The sequence below is a fragment of the Papaver somniferum genome, unplaced genomic scaffold, assembly GCF_003573695.1.
Source record: "Papaver somniferum cultivar HN1 unplaced genomic scaffold, ASM357369v1 unplaced-scaffold_107, whole genome shotgun sequence".
Lineage (NCBI taxonomy): Eukaryota > Viridiplantae > Streptophyta > Magnoliopsida > Ranunculales > Papaveraceae > Papaver > Papaver somniferum.
In genome coordinates, this window is record NW_020619603.1 from 9,281,692 (window position 1) to 9,305,844 (window position 24,153).

Consider the following 24,153-nt stretch of genomic DNA (forward strand, 5'->3'; position numbering starts at 1 on the left):
TTTTGTTCATTTCTTATTAATTCCATTCATTGTCTTTCATCCTTCTATCGTACCCTTCATTGATATTTCCATTCGCTGGCTGAAGCCAGCAGCCATCGATATATTTCATGAATTTGCTTGTTTCACATGATGAACAAGCCGCAGATATAACCTACATGTAAAAGCGATTACCAACAATCTATATGATCGCTTGCAGTAGTAGAAAAAACTTTGAGCCGAATCAATTGACCTAGACAAGACGTCTGAAAATTTAAAACACAACAAACAAACAAACAAAAAAAGAAAAAAAAATCCATTCTCATCAGGGGTTGTAATCTAGTTCATGGGAAAACTTAAAGCTACAAATTCCATCAGATTCAAGAGAACTCCATACTTCTATTTTCTATTGCCTCACGATATAAAGAACATTACAGTCACGATTACAGGTTCTACTTGTTCAACAAACTCAGAGTACATTTTGCCCAATAACCTGATATCATAAATTTCATTTTCTCGGCTTGCCTAATGAACTGAGAATATCCCTCCTTCATGCAACCTTTACGTGCTTATTGTTTTAGGGGGGCTTTCTTTTGTCTGTCAGATATTCTGGCAGGAGCATTAGAATGTGACTTGAACCGACCTCGGCCTCCTTCGTCAGTTTCCTAAGGAACATACAAATTAGATTAAGACCAATAGTAAAGTTCAGAGTTTACAGATAGGCTAAGAAGACTACCACAGCTAAAGGAGGAGTAATAGATCAGGCGTCCAAAAACAACATTGAATGAAATACAAACCTTTTTCTTCACAATCTGAACCACGTCCTCATCTTGAAGAACGTGAGAAAGACCACAAGTTTGTGGATAATGTCTCGAACTTACACCCCAGACTAGCACATATTTGACATCCTTCACCAGACTCCTGTGTATATGGTTACAGAAGTCCTCTACTGTGCAACCACCTCTATCCTGAAAAGGTTACTATTGAAGTCCGTTAAATTCACCGGACTTAGGTGTTCAATTCACTTGAGAGAGAGCATGCAACTTACAGCTGAAAGAACGACAGGGTCACTGAAATCTGGTTGTTGTCCTTGTGGCTTTGTATAAACTCTTACAAGCCCCATTGCATCCCACATCTTTGCAAGTAGTCTATCCAAATTCAGCTGTTTGAAGTAAAAGAAGAAAAAAAATGTTGATGATATCATCCCCAAGATTACAGATTGAGGAAAACAAAAGATTCACTTAATAATTCAGCTCGACCCATTTCATACACATTGTTTCTCAGACATGGGTATCTATGGTTAAAAGGGAAAGAGAGTGAATCTACCTCCAAATTACAACTAATGACGACAGAATTTGGTTGCCGAGCTAGGTGGTCCACATCATCAATACCAACCACATCAATCTTGTTATACACATAAATACATTTCATGTATTTACGGTTTCCTTCAATGACATCTATGAGATCATCCACTGTGGAATCCTCACGGAACAAAAGCTACAAGAGAATAGGCAACCACACAGAATGAGATCACACTGCTTAATCACCTATGGTTACAAACTTATAATCACATTGATCTGCAGCCAAGTGACTGGCCTAAAAAACAATTGACAGGAAAATTTTGAAGATAGAATAACCTCTGCATTGTGTATCTTATACTCGTGCAGAATTTGATAACAAAGCTTCTCATCAATATGAGTCAACTGCATCGTAGTGTTGAAAGATATACCTCCTGTCTTTTTCCTTTTGAAGTATATCTGGCAATTACAGTAAAAGATGAAATATGGACAAGAAAACATGACTAATGGTACGTAATATCCTTTAGAGAAATACCATAAAATATCGTTTCCATAGGATAGGATATAACCTGAGGTGGCTTCTTGTTTAAACGCAAACCCACAGCTTCCAACTCCTTTGTCAATATTTGACGATGACCCTCACTCTGAATCAGGTCCCAACATGGACATTTTTAGAACATAATAAAATGGGTAACTAAAATATAAGTGACATAGAAGAAAAACATGTATTTCTCAACAAATGAGGCGGTGGGACGGGATCACGGGTTTCGCTACCTTAAAATGAGTAACATTATTAAAAACATAAAAGCATTATGCATGAAACAGAAAGAATAAGAAATGGTACATGGAACAACTACACATAAATACAAACAGGGAAAATACACTGCACGAGATTAGACTGCTTAATCGAACATATGAAAAATCATTCTGTCTTACTCTGAAACGCTAAATAGTAAAGAAAACTGGAAGTGCTAGGAAGATCAAAAAGAAAAACAAGATCAGAGAAGACATAGCGTAGTACAGTAAACCAAAACTCACTTTTGAGGCATCAAGAACCATCAATACAATATCTGACGACTTGGAAACTGCAATGACCTGTATTTCAAGTACCAGAGAAAAATAAGAGACAGGGAAAACGGTTTCCAAATAAAGAATAGAGATAATCAGGACATGGGGCAACAAGAAGCACCAGGGCAGGTTGGACTACTACGTGTTTACCTGCCTACCACGACCCTTTCCTTCAGAAGCACCTTCAATGATTCCAGGAAGATCGAGAAGCTGAATTTTGGTACCATTGTAATGTATAATCCCAGGAATACATGTAAGTGTGGTGAATTCATATGATGCAGCTTCTGATTTTGTTCCCGTCAACATAGTTAAAAGTGTTGACTTTCCCACACTACGCAGAAGTGTTCAATGTTACTAATTAAACATGGCAATTTTTAAGTTTTCAAGGCACGATATTTCATAGGCATCTTTGCTATTCAGAACAGAAGCCATGATAGCGCCAAAAAATAAAAAGAGATGATTAGAGGACAATATACATTGCTAGTTCTCAGGAGGTGACCAACCTCGGAAACCCTATAAGTGCAACACGTCCATGACCAAATTTTGTCACTTCAAAGCCCTCTCCAGCTCCAGCCGAACCCTGGCAATGAATATAAAAGGAGAGAAACAATTACAAACTAGAATCCAAATTACAGAAAGGAACAAGGAAGACAAAAAGAAAAGGTAAGCACATTGAACTAGGAACCAGTATTTCGCCTATAACTTAAGCATATATTATCTAGCTTTGTTAAGCCAGGAATACCATACAGACATGCTTTGAGTCAAGAAGACGGTCCAACATGTTCAATAATGCTTTTATGATGAAGACTATTAAACACTATTATTGTGTGACACTTGTTTCCTTTACTTTGCATCCAAACAGTTGTTTTAACATAATTACATTCATAATCATAACATATATGCAATCTTTACCTACCTTTGGAGGCTCCAATAGTTGTGTTCTTAGCTTTGCGATCTTTGCCTTCAGTTGCCCAAGATGGTACTCTGTATAGTCATAGAATAAATATAAGGTTCCATACAAAAAATTATTAGAAGATAAAATATGAACTGAACTTCCAGATTCACTCTATGACATAAATGCATATTAACACTCCTCTCTCAATGACTTCCAAGTGCCTGCTAATGTTCCCGTTTGATAGTGATAAGTTTTATGTGATAGTGGTTCTGATAATTGTGCATATTATCAGACTGGGGAAGCTTGAGTGACATCATTAAAAGCTATTTGTGTAAAAAATCAAGAACGACTAAAAAGTATTTCTTTGTATAACAAATAGTTTGTAATGGTCTGGGAACCTTGAAAGCGTGCTACAAGTATTTATCTTTCAGAACTTGTTTGCTTATAAAATGTTTGATTGGGATCGCCATCATTGGGTTTGTTCAGATTGGAATTTATTTGGAGAACTCATGTGAAAGGGAGGGAGAAAGAATGAGATCAGAACCTTTATCTACTAATGTTTAACAAAGAGGAAGCAAAGAAGGTAATAAGAACGGAAAAGTCACAACCCTTATCATCATTTTCCAAAATCTAATAAATCAGGCGACTACCCCTAATTGTTGTGTTAAAGGAGAGTTGTCCGCAGTTTTGCCCGGTCCCCACACCCACATTCTCTAAAGAAGAGTGTTACAAAGACGTTGAAGATACACAGCCTATATAAGTAACTAATAGACTATGAGGAGGCAAAGAAAAACGGGGAAAGTCAAACCCTTATCATCATTTTGCAAAACCTAATAAATCTCACGACTTCCCCCAATTGTTGTGTAAAAGGAGAGTTGTGCACAATTTTGGGTATTCCCGGTCCCCACACCCACATTGTCTAAAGAATAGTGTTATAAAGACTTTGAAGCTACACAGTCTATATAAGTAACTAATAGTGGATAAATTGAGTTGGAGAAGTACCTGTAGCTTTATTTTTCTGAGTCCTAGCCATTTCGGCTTCGATTTCTTTTATCCTTTCTATGATACCCATTTTGTCTGCTGTTGTTGTGCCTGCTTCCAAGAGATAAGTAATAACTTAAAATTAACAAATAACAATCAAGCCCATACAAAATTGTTAACTCATAAATACGAAATTCAAATAAGTTTAGAGAACAACAACCCTACAAGCTTCAACATTTAGACGAACAAAAACGCAATGCACGTAACAAGATATTCATGCGTATAACAAAGAGTGATATCACATTTCACCCATCAGTAATCAACTCTAATACAAAACTAAACCCTAATTCTAACCTTTGAAAGACTTTAAAGCCCCAATCCACTGTCATGTAACCAGTTATTCCAAAATCTAGAGCTAACCCAGATCGTTTAAACCACAAATCCAACGAAACCTAGATAATTAATTTGAATTAAACAAATTCAATTACTCAATACACAAACACTTGAAAAAGATACACTTTTTCAATAAAGGTGCTACCTTTAAACAAAACCCATAAAATTTGTGTAGCCCCAAACATAAATTAGATATAATTAGTCAAACCCAGATTGATATTAATGCAAAATCGATCTGAATTTACAGCTGCAAATCTAGAAAAAAATAATTGGGGAAAAATTGAAAACAAAGAGAAAGGATTCCTATACCAACCTTAGAGAATCTTAATGAGATTGTTGAGGAATTGAAATATGAAACCCTGATTCTGGAAGGATGATGATTTTATGAAGTGAGAAGTGAGAATCTCACCACTAAACCCTTCTTGACTCTGTTTCTCGAAATCTATATAGAGAAAGAAGTGAAGATGAATACGAAAACGTGATATCGTGTTTTGTAGGGGTATGGGGGTTATAGTATTCCCTGAATCGTAGCCTTTGGATTGTTGTTGTTAATCTCGAGGATCGACGCCTTGGAGTCGTTCTGTTTGTATTTGCATCTGACTCAATATCTGAATCTTACTCGGCAAAAATCAGATGCGAGACCCTTTTATGTTTTTTGATTCAGACTTAATTCTTGAGACCCTTTTATGTTTTTTGATTCAGACTTAATTCTTGACTCGGACTCATTTCTCAGGCTCGTTTTAATCATAGAATAAAATATGCCCAACTAATGGGACCAAGCCAGTGACTCCCATATTTTTGAGTCACTTGAGTCAGATCTGTATCACATAGTTAACAAACACATTGAATCAAGTCTAGATGAGTCAGGTGATTTCATTCAGATCCATTTCATCTTCCGAAACCAAAACTTTTGATGTTATTTGACACACAATAATTTCTATATGCCTATTGTGGATTTGCACCCCATGGGATCGATAAACTTTTTGAATCTTATTCACCAAAGAGATACGACTTTGTGCTATGGTTAACTCTGGGCGATTCAGATAGAAAAAGAAAGAAACACGATGCAAGTAAGGTTTTGACCGACCTAAAATTCCTGAATCATGGTATGGATGATGGTGAATCTTTTGAAATGAAACCATGACCGTCATCTAAAGCTATTTTCAAATTCAAATCCCCATCATCAGGGACAGGAAGCTACATTCAAGTCATTTATGGGCAACACAGGAGAATTCGAATTTTCCTGCTATTAGGGATGGTTTTCTTGAGTTTTGGCAATTAGGCTCAAAGAAACCACTAACATATACAACTTGATGCTACAGAGGGACACCAATTCAGCAAACATCAATCTGAAATAACAGGCAAACTGCAAATACAGTGGTACTATTGTGTCGGTATCTAAAACCTTAACGTTTCTAGCAACATTCATATATAGCTACAAGAAACCAGACCTTGCTTCATTTACAATAGGTCGACTACCAGCAGAGACAACTCCTGCTACCTTACCTACTTTGTGGCTTACTTTTACTCCCCCTACTATTTTGCGGCCGAATATTCCTCCTCCAGCTCCTGGCTTCCGACCTCTGATGCTTCCTACTTTTCGGCCTAGCTCGGGTGGTGGTCCCTGTGAATACTTCTCTGCAAGCTCTCTGACACGTGAAAGTATGTGTGCAGGGAGGGCCGCAGAAGCTTGCTTCTTTGAATTTAGCATCTGCAAGTTTTGTGCAGGCCAATCAGAAATTAAGTTCGAAAACATATTATGTCTAGCCAAATCTACCGTTAAGAATAATATGAACAAATTAGTAAGCACAATTCCAAATAAAACTGAGGGGACTCACATCTCTGACAGCTGGAGGATGTGCATAGCTGGCTCTTAGCAGGTTCCTCCACTTATCCTAGAAAGTTCAGATTATCCAAACGTTAACCTTATTAACAACTTTAATTCACACAGAAAGCTAAAGCATAGGGATTGTTTGGTGCACATACCTTGAGATCAACAGAAGTTCGGTAAGAGTAGGATGTGAAGCCAAGTTTCTTGATCTCAGACCACCTTCCAGCTCCAAACTTTGCGACGCCTTCAACCAGTTGTGTAACCTCACTGAGAGTCCAAGCTCGATGATGTTTCCTTACGGGCTCACCCTTAGTGGTAGACTGAATTCTTACATTGTGATCTGAATTGTCTTCAGCTAAGTCTAGATTTTTCGTTTCCACCTGCTGTTCCACACTAATGCATGTTTTCACATCATTATGATTCTCCTTATCTTCCTCCTCTTCTTTCTTTTGGTCAGAAGCAATCTGGAGGCAAAACATCCATTAGCATATTTGTTTTGGATCATTACATGTTGAAATTAGTGTTTTAGTGATGCATCAATAGAATAACGGTAGAGGCACGCGTGAGAAGCATGACATCAGTGCACGGGGGCTTTTAATAGTCTAGATTGGCCAGACATCGAACAGATTGTGGGGGTTATTTTTCAGGAACAGTCCTCGTCCACGTCAAAGAACATACATTTAAGTGGATCTTTAGGTACACAATATACAGCAGAAGGAAGTTTAAGTTGTGAGTCTTGTGACAACATGCGAACTTTTAGGGCTCAATAAACAGACTGCAATATGACATTCACTTTGTAAAAGGAAAGAAAAACTTCCATCAAAGGTCTAGATCTTACCGGCTGTTCACTTTGTTGAGGTGCCAATTTAGCCTTCAGATCTTTATCTCCATTCTCATTATCTGGCTGAGAAACACACTCGTCAAGGGTCTTTGTGATCAGTTTTGCGTCCACGCCCATGCTACCAGGATGGAATTTCTGGCAATCACACAAGTAAGCAACTTAGTACACAAGATCATTTTTGCCAGTTTTGCCACAGCCCACAACACATAACTGGGTTAAACACTAGTCTTGCTCGACCAATTTAGTTGCCAGTCAGAAGTAAATAACAGATAAATAAATTTCACGTGATAAGAAGATTTTGCATACCATGAGAGGCATAAAATTTTCTCTGGGGCGCCCTCTTCGCACCCTAGAAACATATGGGACTTGCACTCCAGATCCCCCAAAGGATTCCTGCCGAGTCACGACAACTGGCCTGTCCAAACCAACACTTTGCACAGGTTTGACCTGGGGCTTTGGATCAGACTGGCAATTCCCAGAACTTTTAACAGATGACACTGGTTTCCCACTGCATTCGCTATTATCATCTTTAGAAAGTTCTTCAATATATCTCTTGGTAGGTTTCCGTACTCTTTTGGAATGTTCATTATGAGGATCTTCACAAATATATTCATCTTCAGCATCAGATTTCCGCAGTCTCTTGCCAGATACCTGCTCATCTCCAACTTTGTTAGCAGGGGTGATCGGTGAATCTTTGTGGCTACCTTTAAAAATTCCGTCTACTTGATCTTCACTCTTAGAGCATTTTATCTCGGAAGGGGCTCCTTCCTCAATTTTCTTCCTTCTGATCAAGGTTTTGTCTTTAATGGTAAAAGTTGAAGTTGCAACATCACACGAGTTGGTCAATCCCATGGCGATCCGCCTCTTAAGCCAAAGCTTGTCCTTGACAGTTGTTTCTCGCCCAAAAGTAGCCCTAAAAGTTCCATGAAGTTCTTTTACTGATAAATTATCCAAGCAGATTTCTCCTTTTATCTTAGAAAAGTCTGGTATCAAGCTGCTGCAACTGGCGGAAGCTGACGAAGAAGATTCAGAGATTCTCAATGCATCTGCAGGCTTTTCAGAGATTCTCAATGCATCTGCAGGCTTCAAACATGTCTCTCCCTGTACTTGAGTAGTACACTTCTCATTCACTCCAGGTGATACTAGGGGAACAGTTTCCTGCAAAGAAAACCAGCTAGAGTTTAGAACTTCAAGGAAAAACGAAAGAGGATAAAGTAAACAAAGCTAGCGGGATTCACTATAAGGTGGCATACAGTGTGCCACTGTTTTGCAGCAAAAAGAGAAATCCTTGAATCTAATCCCTTTTAAGATTATCAAACAGAGCACCTTAAATTATGCTGGACGAGTCTAAGTAGGCTGACACCAAGACAAACTGCAAATTACATAGAGGTCTATCAAGCTAATCAGCTAAATGTTATCAAGCATTTGACAATGAAACAGTCACATTTTCTGAAGGAGGTAATTATCTCAATCATATGTCGAAAAAAGGGAAGAAATAGGCTGCAGAACCAACACAAAAAAGAGTTAGCCAGACATCATTGATTGTAATTGCAATGTGCCAATTTAAGGCCCTAAGTAAAGGGTGAGTTTATCCATAACATGTCCCAATGGTTGATTTTGAAACAAAAATGATGTCCGCGGTAATTGATTTACTAGATTATCTTTAATCGTTAATATTATTCGAGATATTTTACTAGAATATCCATACATAAAAAGACAGAGTCAAAGGCATCGCTTCAATCACGCCTTCTTGTATCTGTCCAGAGAACACAAATGAAGCGTAGAAAGGAAGACACCAAGTCTGACATTAACTCGCGTTCAAGGCGCGTGCCACACTTGGTATTAATTATTGGCGAGCTGATAAGCTGGTAAGTAGCACTAACTGCTCCACACACCCATAACATGTTCAATAAAAAGAACTCAGAGGTTTCAGCGTAAGGTTGACAACTTCTAGTAGAATATGTATACCTTTAGAATTCAAAGTAGAAAGTATGCATGCCTTAAACCAAGGTACACAAATTTAGGGATTAAAACAAAAACTCGTTTAATAACTTTAGTGGCTCACCTCAAGCGCGGCCTTTAACTTTTGCACTTTCACTTCGGCATTGTTGGGAACTCCTAACATCGAGCTGCTGCATGTGACAGAAGCTAAAGAAGAAGGTCCACAAATTTTCAGAAAACGTGTAGGCTTCAAACACATCTCTACCCCAGCTTGAGTAGCACACTTGTCATTCACTCCATGTGACACCATGGGAACAGTATCCTGCGAAGAAGGATCACTAGCTGGCAATACTTCAGCACTGTTGGAAATTCCTAGCATCGAGCTGCTGCATGTGACAGAAGCTAAAGAAGAAGGTCCACAAATTTTCAAAAAACCTGCAGGCTTCATACACATCTCAACCCCCAATTGAGTATTACACTTGTCATTCACTCCATGTGACACCAGGGGAGCACTTTCCTGCAGAGAAGGATCAGTTAGAGATTTATCATCACTAGCTGGCAATACACACCATAAACCTTTATGCAAGAAGATGAATGACCAAGAGACCCACTTGATAAGCTGAGCCTCTATTCCTCTAAAACTATCAGGTTAAAGAGTATGATTTCAGCCTTTCAGGAAGATCTAATCAATTAAATGCTTCTAGACTCATGGTATTTGCAAATTCATGGGCAATAGCGAAGTAAACAATTGCAAAAAGAAAAAGGCTGAAGCAACAAAATCAGAATTATTCAACATTGAATAACTCCCAAGGATAATCGGCTAAGATGTTATCAAGCATTTTACGGTAAAACAGTCAGATTTTCTAAAGGAGATAATTATCTCAAGCATGTCTAACAAAGGGCAGAATAAAAAAAAGGCTGCAGAACCGAGACAAGAAAAAGTTAGCCACACATCAATTATTAGAAATTGGTATGTGCCATTTAAGGCCCTGAGCATAAAGACCGAGTTTTATCCACTCAGACCCAAACAAAAGGTCACTCCTGTACTTCCTTCATTTTGTCATGTCATCACTAGCATCCGATAGGATTTCACCTTTCCAATACCAAGCATAATACCTCAATGGTTAATTCTGAAACAAAATTGATCATCACAGTAATTGATTTACTATAATATTAACTAACAGTAGCACACTGGAACTAGATATAAGCTGACAAGCTGGTAATTAGCAATAACTGCTCCATACACGGTACACCCATAACATGTTCAATGAAAAAGAACCCCAAAGGATTTCAATGCTAAGGTTGACAACTTATAGTAGAACATGTATACCTTTAAAATTCAAAGCGGTAAATATGCATGACATAAAATAAGGCTACACAAATTCAGGGATTTAAATGAAAATTCATTTAATAACTTCAGTGACTAACCTCGAGCAAGGCCTTTAACTTGTGCACTTTCACGTCAGCATTGTTAGAAATTCGTAGCATCGAGCTGCTGCATGTGGCAGAAGCTAAAGAAGAAGGTCCACAAATTTTCAAAAATCCTGAAGGCTTCATACACATCTCGACCCCCACTTGAGTAGTACTCTTGTCATTCACTCCATGCGACACTAGGGGAACAGTTTCCTGCGAAGAAGGATCAGTTAGAGATTGATCATCACTAGCTGGCAATACACCATCACACACTTGGTAACCCGAGCCTCTATCCCTCTGTAACTATCAGGTTAAAGAGCATGATTTCATCCGTTAAAGAAGATCTAATCAAATAAATGCTTTTGGACTCATGGTATTTGCAAATGCGTGGGCAATAAGGGAGTAAACAATTGCTTTTAAAAAAGAAAAAGGCTGCAGCAAATCCAACAAAAACAGAAGTATTTGGCATTGACTAAACTCCTAAAGAATAGTCGGCTGAGATGTTATCAAGCATTATATAATGAACTACAGGAGATAATTAACTCAAACATGTCTAAAGAAAGGAAGAAAAAAAAAAGCTGCAGATCCAAGACAAGAAAGATTTAGCCATGCGTCAATTATTAGAAATTCCTAATTGCCATTTAAGGCCATAAGCATGACGACTGACAATATCCATTAATATTCATATAAAAGGTCACTCCTGTATTTCCTTCATGTTCATGTTATCACTGGCCTCCAATAGGTTTTGACCTTTCCAATACCAAGCGAATGCCTCAATGGTTAACGCTGAAACAAAATGATTGTCCGCAGCAATTGAGCAACTAGATAAGATCTAGAGACAGTATTAACTATTAGCACACTGGAACTAGATAAATGCTGATAAGCTGATAATTAGCAATAACACATACACACATAACATGTAGGTTTCCACTACGTGGCGCCCAGTGGAAAAAAGTGCAACTTTCCCGTCTAGGCGGCACAAAACAAAGTTGCACAAATTTGGGGATTAAAATGCAAATTCATTTAATAACTTAAGTGGCTCACCTCAAGCGGGGCTTTTAACTCTTGCAATTTCACTTCAACATTGTTGGAAATTCCTGTCAAACATGGGCCACTGATGTCATATATATGTCATTAATATGAAAACAAACATAAAACCCAAAATGTGCATTGTCATTAAAAGTTAATGATATAGTTAGAAAGTGTGATCTATTAGTAAATCTTAGATCTTAAATAGCTCAACCCTCAACAGAGCCTTATATAGAGCTAAGAAATTTAAAACATAAACGAGCAAGTGCAACGTCAAGCAAAAATTCTTAAAAGGGGATCATCGAAAGCTCCTTCTATATGTAGTTTACATGTCCTTCTAGAAGGATACCAGCACTTTCTGGAACACGGAAGCTTATTCTGATAGACGCACAATGAAAACTACAGACGCGAATTGGGTTGTGTAAGTATGGTAGCATTCTTGTCTCCAGATGTTCTTCCTGTGTTAAAGTACTAAAGACATCTATGAGGAAGCAGTTTTTGCCACCCTAGTTAGTTAAAAACCTTTCATCAATATCACTCCCTTCTTGTATTCAAGGATTCATATACACATCGTTTTCCCCTCTAACTTAACAGTAAACCTACGCATGCAATCACATATAAAAGAAATACCCACACCTCCCGAAACAATTAACACGGACACTAACAAATAGAACACCGTAGTAGAGCATACTAATCAAACACCAAATACAGAAACAATGGCTACCTTCGGATCCCAGTAAATTATTCCTCACAGGGAGAACCCCGGCTTCATTTAATATACACTCTTTAGCCTGTCTTGTGTCAACAACTATAGGCAGCAATTCACTCTTATCCTCTTCAAGAAAGTCATCAACCTCCATAACATCATCATCCGTAGCAGAAATTATTCTCCCATCTCCATCCACCTAAACAAAAAAACAACAAACAAACAATGAAATCCCACACAGCCAACAAATTACAAAGCCTAGTGAACTACCACCGTGTCGAAAAACGAAATGCAAGTAGAATAGTTACCCGGACAAGTTTGTAAACAACAGGGTCCGCAATCTCATTTGAAGACAACAATGACACGCCATCTTTCCCACCCAAACTCTCATTCCTCCCTAGTTCCTCATTTCCATCTACAACCGCCATCGTTACCATAGTAAATCCGCCACATGCAACTCAAATCGACACTGTAAAAGTAAACAGCATAGACGACAATCAATTATGAAACTCTACAAACAAAATGCAAATGGCACCAAATAAAAACACTAAAACTTCATCTAACAACACACAAATTAAAAAAATCAAACCAGCCCCAGACCTCTAATCACATATTATTTCACAAAACACATATCAATCCCAACGTTCAATTCAACTGGAGTATAAAAAAACCTTAAATCCCAACAAAAATACTCAAATTAATAAACCCTAACTTCTTATACTTACCATAGAACTCAAAATTTGATCTCCCCAGTCGAATTTTCCTCCAAAATCAGACGATCAAACACATAATCATCCATCAAATCACCTTTAATCCATCAAAAATCTATCAAATTCAAATGTGAACCGATTGAGTTGAAATTAGTATCGATTGAAAAGGAAAATGAGGGGGAAAATGGAAAAAAAAAGGAGAGAAATCAAGGGTTTGTAGAGTTTGTCTCTTCTTCTTCTTCTTCTTCTTCTTCTTCGTCTTCTTCAGTTACATCCAGCGGATTTGAAATGATTTTGTAGAAAAGAAAACGAAATAATTTGATAGTTCAAGTCCGGAAAGTGTTTGCCCTAGTTTTTTTTGGGTGGGGACTGTACTCTATAGTGTACCCAAAATTTGGGCAGAAATTGATTTTTTGGTTTGACTAAAAAGCCCTTGAAGTTCACCTATATTGCAAGTCAGAGTCTGGGCTTGACTCTAGTATCTGGATCCGAATTTGAGTTTGTTGGTTTCTTAAAAACTTCACTGATTTTATCGAAGAATTAATCTGTTCAGCCTAAACCTTTCTATATGTCACTTGATTTTTTCTAAAACAGTGCACCTCCTGAAATCGTAGTCAGTGATCTGGAATCTTCTGCTCAAGCCACTTGTCTATGAATCATGGATACCTCGGGTGATCAAGTCTACATTTTGTAAAAGGGTGTTTGGATACCATATAAGAAACAGCTCTCTTTGACTTGATTAAGTCGAAAGTCAAAAGTTAGTTTATAGGGATTTTTTAAAAGCAAAAAGAAAGATCATTTTTATGTTTATGCCGCAAAAAACACTTCGATTTTGACCTCTGAGGATGACTTGTACTTCTAATTCTGCATCATCTACTTCTAAGAAAACCGATGAACATTTTGGGCACAAAGCCAATCTTGCTGCAAGGTTCTTGCCAGCAGTGGTAGAGTAGGATTCCATGCGGTAAGGGAAAAAAAATACTTTGTAGGGGTAATTAAGAGATAAAATTTAAAGGGGGTGTCGGGGATAATTAAGCCTTGGGAAACTTTAATATCAGGTGGCCCTTGGCTCTACCCCTGGTTGCATGTCCCATGGTTTTGCCCTAGTTTTGGTGGGACTGTCATGTACATTATTGGAGCAGAGATGATGTTCCCCTAATTTGACCAAAGTGTACTTTGATGGACTTTAATCACACTGTCGGATATATACAACTGACAGTACAGAATTTTTTGTAGACAAAAACAATGTAACAAAACACTGTGACATGAAAAAAATTGCCCAAATTTTTTTCAGGATCGAGTGGTTGGAATGTAAAATTTCTTATCCATTTTGAATCCACAAGTATGTATTTTGGTAGCCGTGTAATCCATCATCATGTTGCTTCTTAAATCATATGACCATAAGGAGCTCTTCAATGCACAACTTTAGTCAATGTTAGGCCTAACATGCTAGAGTCCTCAACGCTCCATCAGGAATTGGAACTGTACATTAATCCAGTTGTTGTCGTAGTTGGGTAATCAAACGATTACTTGGCACAGCGTCTGATACTTTCTTCCACTCTAGTAAGTGCATCTGTGAGCACATCGATACCCCAGTCTTTGACACCCCCCTGCACATCACCATGTAAGTATACCATTTTGTTTGTGAGATGAAAGATACCTTAAAGAACGCATGTCATGGTACAAGAATGTGTTCAATGGGTCCTATGCAATTGTTACTTCAAAAATGATATCAGCAAGTACTACGCCGATATTTACTTCCCATTGAAATCAGTTTCCACTTCAAAACGTCACAAACTCATGCAACGAATTTATTTTAAAACAAACATAATCAGAATAGTGAAAAATAGAGAGGAGAGCCAGATGCTGCAGCACAGTGAAGGGTTTAATTCAATTATCCTGCTTTATTTAGATCTTCCTGCAGACAAATACAACTTTTATTTCCATGGAAGAGAACCAAAATTGTTGTTTATCCTAATTACAAATGATTTTTAGTGAGCTGACCTACTCTGCAAGACTGGAGGATGAAATTGTGAGAAAATTCTTTGGTTTGATCACTGGAAGCTGGATATTTTCACATTAAAATAAGTGGTACAGTGAGGATAACCCTACAGCTATCAATAGAGGTTCGCCATAATTGTTTTGGATCGCTACAAGTTACTCTTTTCTGCTCCATCAGTTGGCTCTTTGGTTGCTATGAGGGTGTCCTCCTGCACCTCATAGGTTGCAGAGAACCCTAAATCTAATTATTAAATGGGAAACTGATCTCCACAAATATACATGTGGATCTTAACATTATCTATTTTGAAAGTATGCATGTGCAGTGAAGCACAAGCTGACATTAACAAGAAACAGTCAGCAAAAAATTTTGACATTTTCTGATGGAATTGAGAACACCACTACCCCATTTCAGACTTTGGAGTTTTCAGGGTTTCAGGCATACATGAGACGAATATACCCTAGTAAGTCGAGGTGCTAATGGATAAAGACATCATGAACAAGTTTTAAGTTATGATGAAAACTTTACCAACGTTCTGCCACTACCAATAAAGTAATGCACATAGATCTAAAGATTATTTCTAGGTTCACAAACAAAGGTACTCAAAATAATAACAAGAACGTATGAATGTAAAATTGCTGGACTTTGAACTTAGCAAACAAAGTTGTACAAGTGACTCACCATGCGAAGTGGTTCATCAGTTCTTAACCGTGCATTTGGACGAGCAAGCTTGGATTCGAAAGGAGTCCTTGGCCTCACTTCTTGGATTTCCTCCCATTCTTCAGGACTAAGCATCCTAACCGTCCCTTGACCTTCAGGAGCATTCCTAATTTTGCGCTCAATCCTCTCTTGAGATTTTGATTCATCATACTGCCCAAAAGTAGGTCAACGAAAATGTTACAGGTAGATTCCAAAAAATCTTCATTCAACGCAGTAAACAACAGAAAAGACGAAACAGAAGAAAATTTAAAAGTTTACTGTTCAGTAACCACATAAAGAATACTAAAGATTTCTTCCACCAGTATACAGTGAAGAAGTTGCATACGGATGTAAGGTTGTCTCTTCCTGAAGTTCCAACTGTACTCTTCTTCATTTACATGTTGCTTTCCTAAATCTCACTCGATTATAACGTAAGGAACTTGAAAACTTAATTCGATGGTCTCAATATTTACACACTATCTTCAATACAGGGTCTAGCTTAAATATTCAATATAAGGTTTCTTGTCGATAAATGGATGGACACTAGAGTCAGTACCACATTGTTCTTTCACATTCTGAGGGGTCGAATAACAAATTACTTGGTTTCATACTTGCTTTACAAACTAAGCCGCATCTACATTCTTTTACTTTCAATCACTTCCTGTCAACTTCACACTGCCTTACACACGTGGAGTATCCATGAACCCATATCATTATCCTCCTCACAGAACTATGTAGAACACCTTAAAAGTAACAACAATTCCTGATTAGCTGCTCGCCTAAAAGGTTCACACCATGCACACAAGCTAAGCTGAAACCACCAGATGCCCTCCACTGTTGGATCTGGCCACCCATTGGGATGAATCCCTGGTGATCCAACAGCATGGATTTGCCAATTCAGCTCGCGTTCATGTTTCGAGCAAACAGAAAAGCATTCTGAATTTAAAAGCATAGCAACAATAACAAATCCAACATACAAATACAACTAAATGGATAACTGACAATGCTCCACAAAACATTGGCTATAAACTTCAACTTCAATATAAGGTTTCTTGGTCATACAGCAGCTGGACGTGTCTAGCTATAGAAACTACTAATAGAATAGATATATGCATCAAGAATGTCTAGAATTCTCATCATTCCAATTATTCTTTCACATTCTAAGGGGTAGAAAAATTGACTTGTTTAGTACTCCAAATACATAACAGCAATAACAAGCAAACAAGCACAACATACAAAATAGACTAAATTGCTGACTGGTGATACTCCACAAAAACATGGGCTACAAAATTCAACTTCAATAAATCAAACACGCGAAAACTTTTGTTAATTTTTTATCAAAGGGGCATAGATAACTGATGTTTGTTCTATAAATCATTATCTACAGAATTCAAAAATGCGATAATTTTGGAGGAAAGGGGCATACGTACATACCAGCACGAGAACTTTGGCGAATAGAGCAACAGCAACAGCAACAGCAACAAGAACAACAGGAATTTTAAGTGTATCTAAATAAGCCATCGATTCTGGTACTTCAACTAAAAACTCATCATTCTTTTTGCTTCGATTCGTCATATTCTTCTTCTTTTTCCTCATTTCTGATATTGTTTTCTTTAATGTTTCACTTGGTGGATTATGAGATTGTGTATGTATTAGTCTTCGAGATTAGAAGAATGAACGACTAATTCGATACATTTTGGGGAGAAATTGGAGGGTTTTGAGATTGAATTTGGGGGAATTGGAATCCTTAGGGTTTAGATTTCGAGACTCTGAGATTTCTCTAATTTGGAGGATAAAGAAGGAAGAGGAAAGAGCACCAGGATATATAGAATAAAGAGTCGGCTTTACCGTTTTGTATAGGGTAATCTACTTGAATTACCAAGAGAGGTTAATCTTAATAAAGGGTAATTACGTCAATTTCGTAGTTTGATATTGAAAGTCAAGCTCATTGACTGGTATCGAATTCGAGTTCCTATACTCTCCGACGAATGTTCACATGACATCGCAGTTTCGTCATTTGATTTGATTTTCATACAGTTAGGAAAATAAAATAGTAAAAACTGAATATGGTGAGATCTTACCTACTTGTAGCCCAAACAGGCAAACGATATCTTGGCAATGTTTTGATCTTAAAATTTGAAATTTTGTGTTACTCAATCGGTTTAGCGTGCGGACTCGAAGAACTATTGAGTTAATGTGAACTATTGAGTTAATGTACGAGAGCATTCTTTTTGCCAACTGAGTTAATCTCATCCACAGTATATGTGAAACACAATTTATTTGATGTCACGCCCCAACCTAATCACCTGCTTGGCTAATAGGATTACAACCTTATTGAAGCATCAAATTCGGATTATCGATTCTAAGAATCATAATTACAAAAAGTGTTAATAACGAAACCCTAAACTTTCTGATATTGTATAAATGAAAATCTCTCGAATGATATGAATAATTTTACAAATTAACAAATATATACATTTATGAAAGATAAATAAACATCTTCAGATTTGATACACCTTTATGCTACTAAAACGGATTTCTTCGCGCACACTGTTCCTTCTAATTACTGAAACTGAAGTGGGAATGAGTGAGCACATCGTCCCAAAGTGGTGCCCAGTAGAAACATATAACTTTCAAGTAATCACTAACATACTTCACAGTTCTAAAATAAAATCAATAGTTTAAAGAACAATAATGAATTGAAGCGTTTAACAACTCATGCAACAAGAAGCAAGTGTTATCCTAACCTCGACAAACTCATTGGAGAAGACGACGCAAGAACAACCCTAATCAGTAATAATAACACCATTTACATGAAGTGTCCGCCCAAATCATGATTCAAAATATTACCATCAAGATCAGAAATTAGTCAAACAATTATAACATGCACACGAGTGATTTACCCCAAATAAAATAGTATATAAAATATCGAAAGGGATGAGTTATCCCCCTACTTAAATAAGATTGCTAACGGATGAGTTACCGCGCTACTATATTAGTAAACAAAAATAAATAAATCAAAACGGATGAATTACTGCCCTACTAAGATACGATTGCTAACGGATGAGTTATCGCGTTACTCAACTTAGCAAAGAGTCGTGGGGAATCACATCAACTCATTGTATGGAAATCTCACCAAGCATATCACACACATACACATTCATAGCAACATCACATATGCAGCATCATCATACTTGCATACAAAAGAACACAAAAACAATGCTTCAAAGTACACACAATCATGCATACATTTAGTAAAGTCTCATCATGCTCAAAGATAAAGACAAACTTAATGATTACAAAGTTCCCACCTCTTTTGATGACAAGCCACGCCCACCTCAGAATCCACTATCCATTAATTTGTCCATTGGATCGATCGTTGTTAACATAGATTTACTGTGAATCACACAAGCACTTAAAGAATTTATCCAATAGACGCATATAATGCTCATAACATAATATATTGCATGTTTGTAGTTAATGCCTAAGTGAAATAACTAACAGTTTTAGGATTTATCAATTGTTCTTTAACTTGGTAATTAGTAATTTTATCATAAAACAATATGTACTTATCCAAATGGATCAATTTTGGTGTCGTTGAAAAGCTCTTGAATACCTGTTGATGGTGGTTTTTAGCTTAGGGTTAAAATCGTAAAACTGTGCATCTGACGTAACGTCACTATGACCATTAGCACATTTATTGAATCAATCAGCATGCCTACGCAAGAATTACCGGGTTACGTTTTTTTTATGGGTCATGTTCCACGGCAGAACCCTTAACATCGACTGACATCATCTATGCCAAACCCTAATTCTCATGCTACCGCGCCAAGGCATGCCGACCATGCCAGCCGCACCACTGTGCCAATGGCAAACCATGCCAGCCACATATCCGCGCCAAGGCATCCCAACCATGCCAGCCGCACTCCTGTGCCGATGGCAAACCATGCCAGCCACATCTCCGCGCCAAGGCATGCCATGCCACATGTGCCAATGGCATGCCAACCACCTTGTCGCGCCATACCATGCCGGCCTTCCCTATTCGGCTACCAAAAACAAAGGCGTGCGACGATCAACGGCCACCTTTCAATCTTAGATGCAAATCCTAGTCGTCCAAGGTCGCCAAACAACGCATGGTAACCTTTGGCCCAAAACCCTAGTTTTGGCCACGCCAAACCGCACCAAGGCATGCCATGCCACATGTGCCAATGGCATGCCAACCACCTTGTCGCACCATACCATGTCGTCCTTCCCTATTCGGCTACCAAAACGAAGGCGTGCGACGATCAATGGCCACCCTTCAATCCTATATGCAAATCTTTGTCGTCCAAGGTCGCCAAACAACGCATGGTAACCTTTGGCCCAAAACCCTAGTTTTGGCCACGCCAAACCGCGCCAAGGCATGCCATGCCACATTTGGCAATGGCATGCCAACCACCTTGTCGCGCCATACCATGACAGCCTTCCCTATGTGGCTACCAAAAACGAAGGCGTGCGACGATCAACGGCCACCCTTCCATCCTAGATGTGAATCCTATCCATCCAAGGTTTCCAAACAACGCATAGTAACCTTTGGCCCCAAACCCTAGTTTTGGCCACACCATACCGGCCTTCCCTATGCGGATACCCAAAACGAAGGCCTGCAACAATCAACGACCACTTTTTCATCTAAGGTGCACATCTTAGCCATCCAATGTTACCAGCTAACGCATGGCAACTTTTGGCCCTATTTTGGTCGCGCCTAAACAAAGCCTAACTTTTGGCCGCGCCTAAATTAGGCCATATCAAAGCCATACTGATCATGCTTTCATGCCACCGGCTACCAAACGAAGGGTTGCAATAATCAATGACTACCTCTCCTCTTAAGATGCAAAATCTCGACCGTCGAAGGTCACCACCGAGCCGGCAAGTCTCCCAAGCTCAACTTGCCAGACAACAAAAACGTGCTACATGTTTTACATGAAAAAAATCGAGACATCAACGCATGTCACAGACTGGGGGATGCTCATTGGGTATTGGTTTAGAAGTTTACAGCGTGCGGCGTACACTACACCCGTTATAAGAAAGTGTCATAAGGATGAGGCGGTTAATAAATACAGGGAGTAATGATGAAACACTTTCTTTTATGGAACATCAATTCCAGGCGTTACCGGTTACCACCTCCTCCCATTTACTAACTCGTTTTCCATTTCTTAATGAGACTAGAGTACGTTTCACTTCGAATTGTATAAATAGGCATTACCTATTTCCACCGAACAAGAAGCTCAGGTCAGGAGCATACAACACTCAGAAAACATTTGCTAGCTTTCTATCTGTTAGATTCCCAATTTATGATACAAGTCGTAGAAAACAACTACTCTTCCAGAATCAACTATTCTAGTCTCAACACTTTCTTCGCTTCCCTCCCCAAAACGAACCCTTCTCCTTCACTTTGTGACCGAAGCAAGTCTGAAACGACCATTTCTTGGTTTAGGCCGGATTTGTACAGATTGATCTCTCCAATCTAAAGTACTCCCTTGCAGTACATTGTTTAGGGTTTAAATTCGTTTCTCAGCCACACACCCGAAATTACCAAAATCAGCAGAAATCGTTTTCACCCTCAAACAATTGGCGACCACAGTGGGAGATTGATCTTTCGGTCACGACGTCAGTTTTCAATCCTCGATCTCATACCTCGACCCAGACGTCAGGACAGTAGAATCAAATGATCTGCTCAGGAATCGACGACTCATCTTCCAGGCGGCTCGATTACCAGTCGTAACATGACAAGGGACGACTGGGGGCTTCCGAGGGGTTAGAAGCAAACGATCCGACCAGGGATCGGCGGAACGACAAAGAATGACTGGGGAATTTCCACAATCACGACGATGTTTCCCACAAAACTCGGTCTTACATCCTGGAGATTCCTTTTTCACCAGAAGATCCGAAAAACCGAGTAAGTCTTGCTAGACAAAATACATGGTCTACTACCTCAAGTCTTCACAGGGAAAATAAAGACCAATAGCCATATCTTCCCGTGCTTCATGATTTCGACTATCGCACAACATTCATAATTCCATGACTGTCCTGAGGTACTCATGACACTTATGTTAAAAACGAAAACATCATTATTCTAAAACGATTCATTCTAAATAATAATTCGAAACCCTCAGGGTAACATTTTTCTACCAACCCAAAAATCCTGGAAATCAAAACCATAAACTAGGCGTTTCATTTGCCTTTCAAAAAAAAAAACCTAAAAATAAGAAGTTCAGAAGACATAAATGCGTTCAAGGAAAGTTTTTCAACAATGGATTGCTCTTCTTAGAGAAAGCCTCCTTCGTGCTTTGGAGATCCACCCTCTTCAACTTCGGCTTCCTAGACAACTTTTCGACTTCCGCTTCCTGCTTCTTCACCATATCCGTAGAAGGACTTTCCACTGTTTCGTCCAGCAAATTTTCAACCTCAGAGAGACCTTCAACGAACCAAGGAACATTGAACTCGAAGTTTACACACACGTCACGATGGAACCTCCATCTCGAGACTATATCCTCAAAAACAATATGACCTGTCACGTTGCACATGTCGTCAATCGAAGACAAATCTTCCTCCACACACTTAACCAACGCAAATCGACTAGTAATTTTCTTGGTTGTCGCGATATGTCTGTATCTTTCCGATATATTAGTGTATAGCGCCGCATGTTTGGATGACACGCTAAATCCCCCGATCAACAAATGATCTGGATGAGGAACCAAGTATGGAGGATTGAAAGTGGCGCCCGCGACTGCAACAGCGACCAGCAAGGGATTCCTAACGACAATTGCACCTGCGGCCACTGGAGTACTCTCCATTGTCTGAGTCACAACGACATTTTCATCTCGATCAACATCCATTTCAAGGTCACCCGGTGCGGCTTCCATAGTTGGAGACAAAGTTGTATCTCCGCCAGTCTCCATCTCAGTGCCATCTTCAGAAACGGGTTCCCCCTATGATATCACGGATTAGATATTTTCCAAATAGAAAAGGAGAGAGGAAAGAAGAAAGAATAAAAAAAATGTGGGAGGCTCACTGCTTCGCTTTCAGACCGACTAGAGGAAGATTCAACACTGCTGTCGGAAGAACTACTCTCTCCATCACTGGACTCTGAACTTTCATCCTTCTCGGGTTCCCCATCACCATGGATAGGATCAGCACCGCCACCCTCCGTCCCGAGACACGATGTTTTCTGACTACTTGCAAGTTTGGTGAAGTCGTTCACGCTGCTGAGACCCTAGGCAAGATACAAAGATGGATACTCAGAAAAGAAACAAGGATATACACGATCCAACTAAAATCAAGAGGAAAATCATATGTACCCGCATATTAGACGAACTGAAAGTCGGTAGGGCTGTCGAATCTGACTGGGAACCATCTGCATGGATTTTAGACCTTCTCTCCTTCACTTGGGGACTATCTGCATCCGGGCTAACAATTTTTTGCTTGGTCGAAGAAGGATCAATCAGTAATGCGTGCTCCGCTAAAACCGCAGGAAAAGACTTACCGCGATGATTTTCTAAGACATCATTCACAAATCCATGGATAGCGAGAAACTCATCCTTCCAAAATATGTTATATTTGGAGGTTGTTGATGGATTTCGTTCCGCGAGCAGAAAAGGGAGATTTTTACCCGACACAAGAACACTAGCATCGAGAACAGTTGGCAACGAGTCTTCTGGAACAACCGGCTGACGAACGAGTGGGACCCCTTGGTCAAACCCCATATGCCGAGCCGCCCTATCGATATTGTAAGAGACTGCTTTGCAAGATCCTCGACAGAAAGACGGCACATGACCGGACATGCAGCTTCGCATGAACACCATCTCTCCAACACTCATATCTTGTTTATCGGAAGACAAAGACATGCTCGGAGCAGGAGAAAAAGTATTGATTTGAGTTATGGACGCATGCACCGGATCCCATGGACGGAAATTGATCGCGTGCGAGTTGTCAAGGAATCCAACCAGGTTCGAACCAATCTTTGGGAGCTTATTCGACTAGCAGAGTATCCTAGAGCCACCCCAAGACACGGGAAGTAAGACCAACGATTTTGGAGCATACCTTTCGAAGTGCTCCCACATCCACGCTTGGAGAAAGGCGGCATGAATATACGAATCCACTTTCATGTAGCCATTTCAAGCGCACATGTCCGTGACCAGATGATCCAAGTGTGTGTACAGAGAACCAAGAAATAAGTCGCCAATAGGGAGAACGACACCTTTTTCTAATTTTATGGTAAACTTGATAATTTCATGTCTTATCTCCTTCTTACCAGAGTCGTCGTCGAAAATATCTCTAGATAACCAAAGAGCCAAGAACGTTGTGACATGAAGCGTACTATTCTTCTGATTTGGC

At 39.0% G+C, this 24,153-nt stretch overlaps 3 protein-coding genes across 3 annotated transcripts; all 3 read right to left on the bottom strand.

Annotated features, from left to right (window-relative positions):
• Window positions 1-267: 267 nt before the first annotated feature.
• LOC113328249 (developmentally-regulated G-protein 1) lies at window positions 268-5,061 on the bottom strand. The gene is made up of 12 exons (XM_026575359.1): window positions 4,925-5,061; window positions 4,240-4,329; window positions 3,259-3,326; window positions 2,846-2,922; window positions 2,493-2,673; window positions 2,313-2,369; window positions 1,844-1,918; window positions 1,614-1,733; window positions 1,303-1,473; window positions 1,025-1,138; window positions 774-944; window positions 268-641 (listed from the first exon to the last, which is right to left on the bottom strand). The coding sequence occupies exons 2-12, from the start codon at window positions 4,307-4,309 to the stop codon at window positions 546-548; spliced, it is 1,200 nt and encodes a 399-aa protein (XP_026431144.1). The 5' UTR covers window positions 4,310-4,329; window positions 4,925-5,061; the 3' UTR covers window positions 268-545.
• Window positions 5,062-5,841: 780 nt separating this feature from the next.
• Window positions 5,842-13,436, bottom strand: LOC113328165. Its single transcript, XM_026575253.1, has 11 exons — window positions 13,098-13,436; window positions 12,681-12,841; window positions 12,391-12,571; window positions 11,682-11,734; window positions 10,653-10,850; window positions 9,349-9,741; window positions 7,590-8,441; window positions 7,281-7,418; window positions 6,598-6,906; window positions 6,450-6,506; window positions 5,842-6,322 (listed from the first exon to the last, which is right to left on the bottom strand). The coding sequence occupies exons 2-11, from the start codon at window positions 12,807-12,809 to the stop codon at window positions 6,047-6,049; spliced, it is 2,586 nt and encodes an 861-aa protein (XP_026431038.1). The 5' UTR covers window positions 12,810-12,841; window positions 13,098-13,436; the 3' UTR covers window positions 5,842-6,046.
• Window positions 13,437-14,227: 791 nt separating this feature from the next.
• Window positions 14,228-17,617, bottom strand: LOC113327784. The gene is made up of 3 exons (XM_026574911.1): window positions 17,215-17,617; window positions 15,763-15,951; window positions 14,228-14,692 (listed from the first exon to the last, which is right to left on the bottom strand). Exons 1-3 carry the CDS (start codon window positions 17,374-17,376, stop codon window positions 14,609-14,611), a joined length of 435 nt encoding a protein of 144 aa, XP_026430696.1. The 5' UTR covers window positions 17,377-17,617; the 3' UTR covers window positions 14,228-14,608.
• Window positions 17,618-24,153: the final 6,536 nt, after the last annotated feature.

What these genes read in the sequence shown, in the direction of transcription:
- LOC113328165 (XM_026575253.1), bottom strand. Translation starts at nt 12,809, where the DNA reads ATGGTAACGATGGCGGTTGTAGATGGAAATGAGGAACTAGGGAGGAAT. An exon ending in AGTTAAAAGCCCCGCTTGAG is followed by an intron (nt 10,851 to 11,681) that starts GTGAGCCACTTA and finishes CCTTCTTCGCAG; the next exon opens with GAAACTGTTCCCCTAGTGTC. An exon ending in AGTTAAAGGCCGCGCTTGAG is followed by an intron (nt 8,442 to 9,348) that starts GTGAGCCACTAA and finishes TTTTCTTTGCAG; the next exon opens with GAAACTGTTCCCCTAGTATC.
- LOC113327784 (XM_026574911.1), bottom strand. Translation starts at nt 17,376, where the DNA reads ATGAGGAAAAAGAAGAAGAATATGACGAATCGAAGCAAAAAGAATGAT. An exon ending in TCGCCAAAGTTCTCGTGCTG is followed by an intron (nt 15,952 to 17,214) that starts GTATGTACGTAT and finishes ACTTTTGGGCAG; the next exon opens with TATGATGAATCAAAATCTCA. An exon ending in CTGATGAACCACTTCGCATG is followed by an intron (nt 14,693 to 15,762) that starts GTGAGTCACTTG and finishes GGTGATGTGCAG; the next exon opens with GGGGGTGTCAAAGACTGGGG.
- LOC113328249 (XM_026575359.1), bottom strand. Translation starts at nt 4,309, where the DNA reads ATGGGTATCATAGAAAGGATAAAAGAAATCGAAGCCGAAATGGCTAGG. An exon ending in ACCCTGTCGTTCTTTCAGCT is followed by an intron (nt 945 to 1,024) that starts GTAAGTTGCATG and finishes TAACCTTTTCAG; the next exon opens with GATAGAGGTGGTTGCACAGT. An exon ending in TTCAGATTGTGAAGAAAAAG is followed by an intron (nt 642 to 773) that starts GTTTGTATTTCA and finishes TATGTTCCTTAG; the next exon opens with GAAACTGACGAAGGAGGCCG.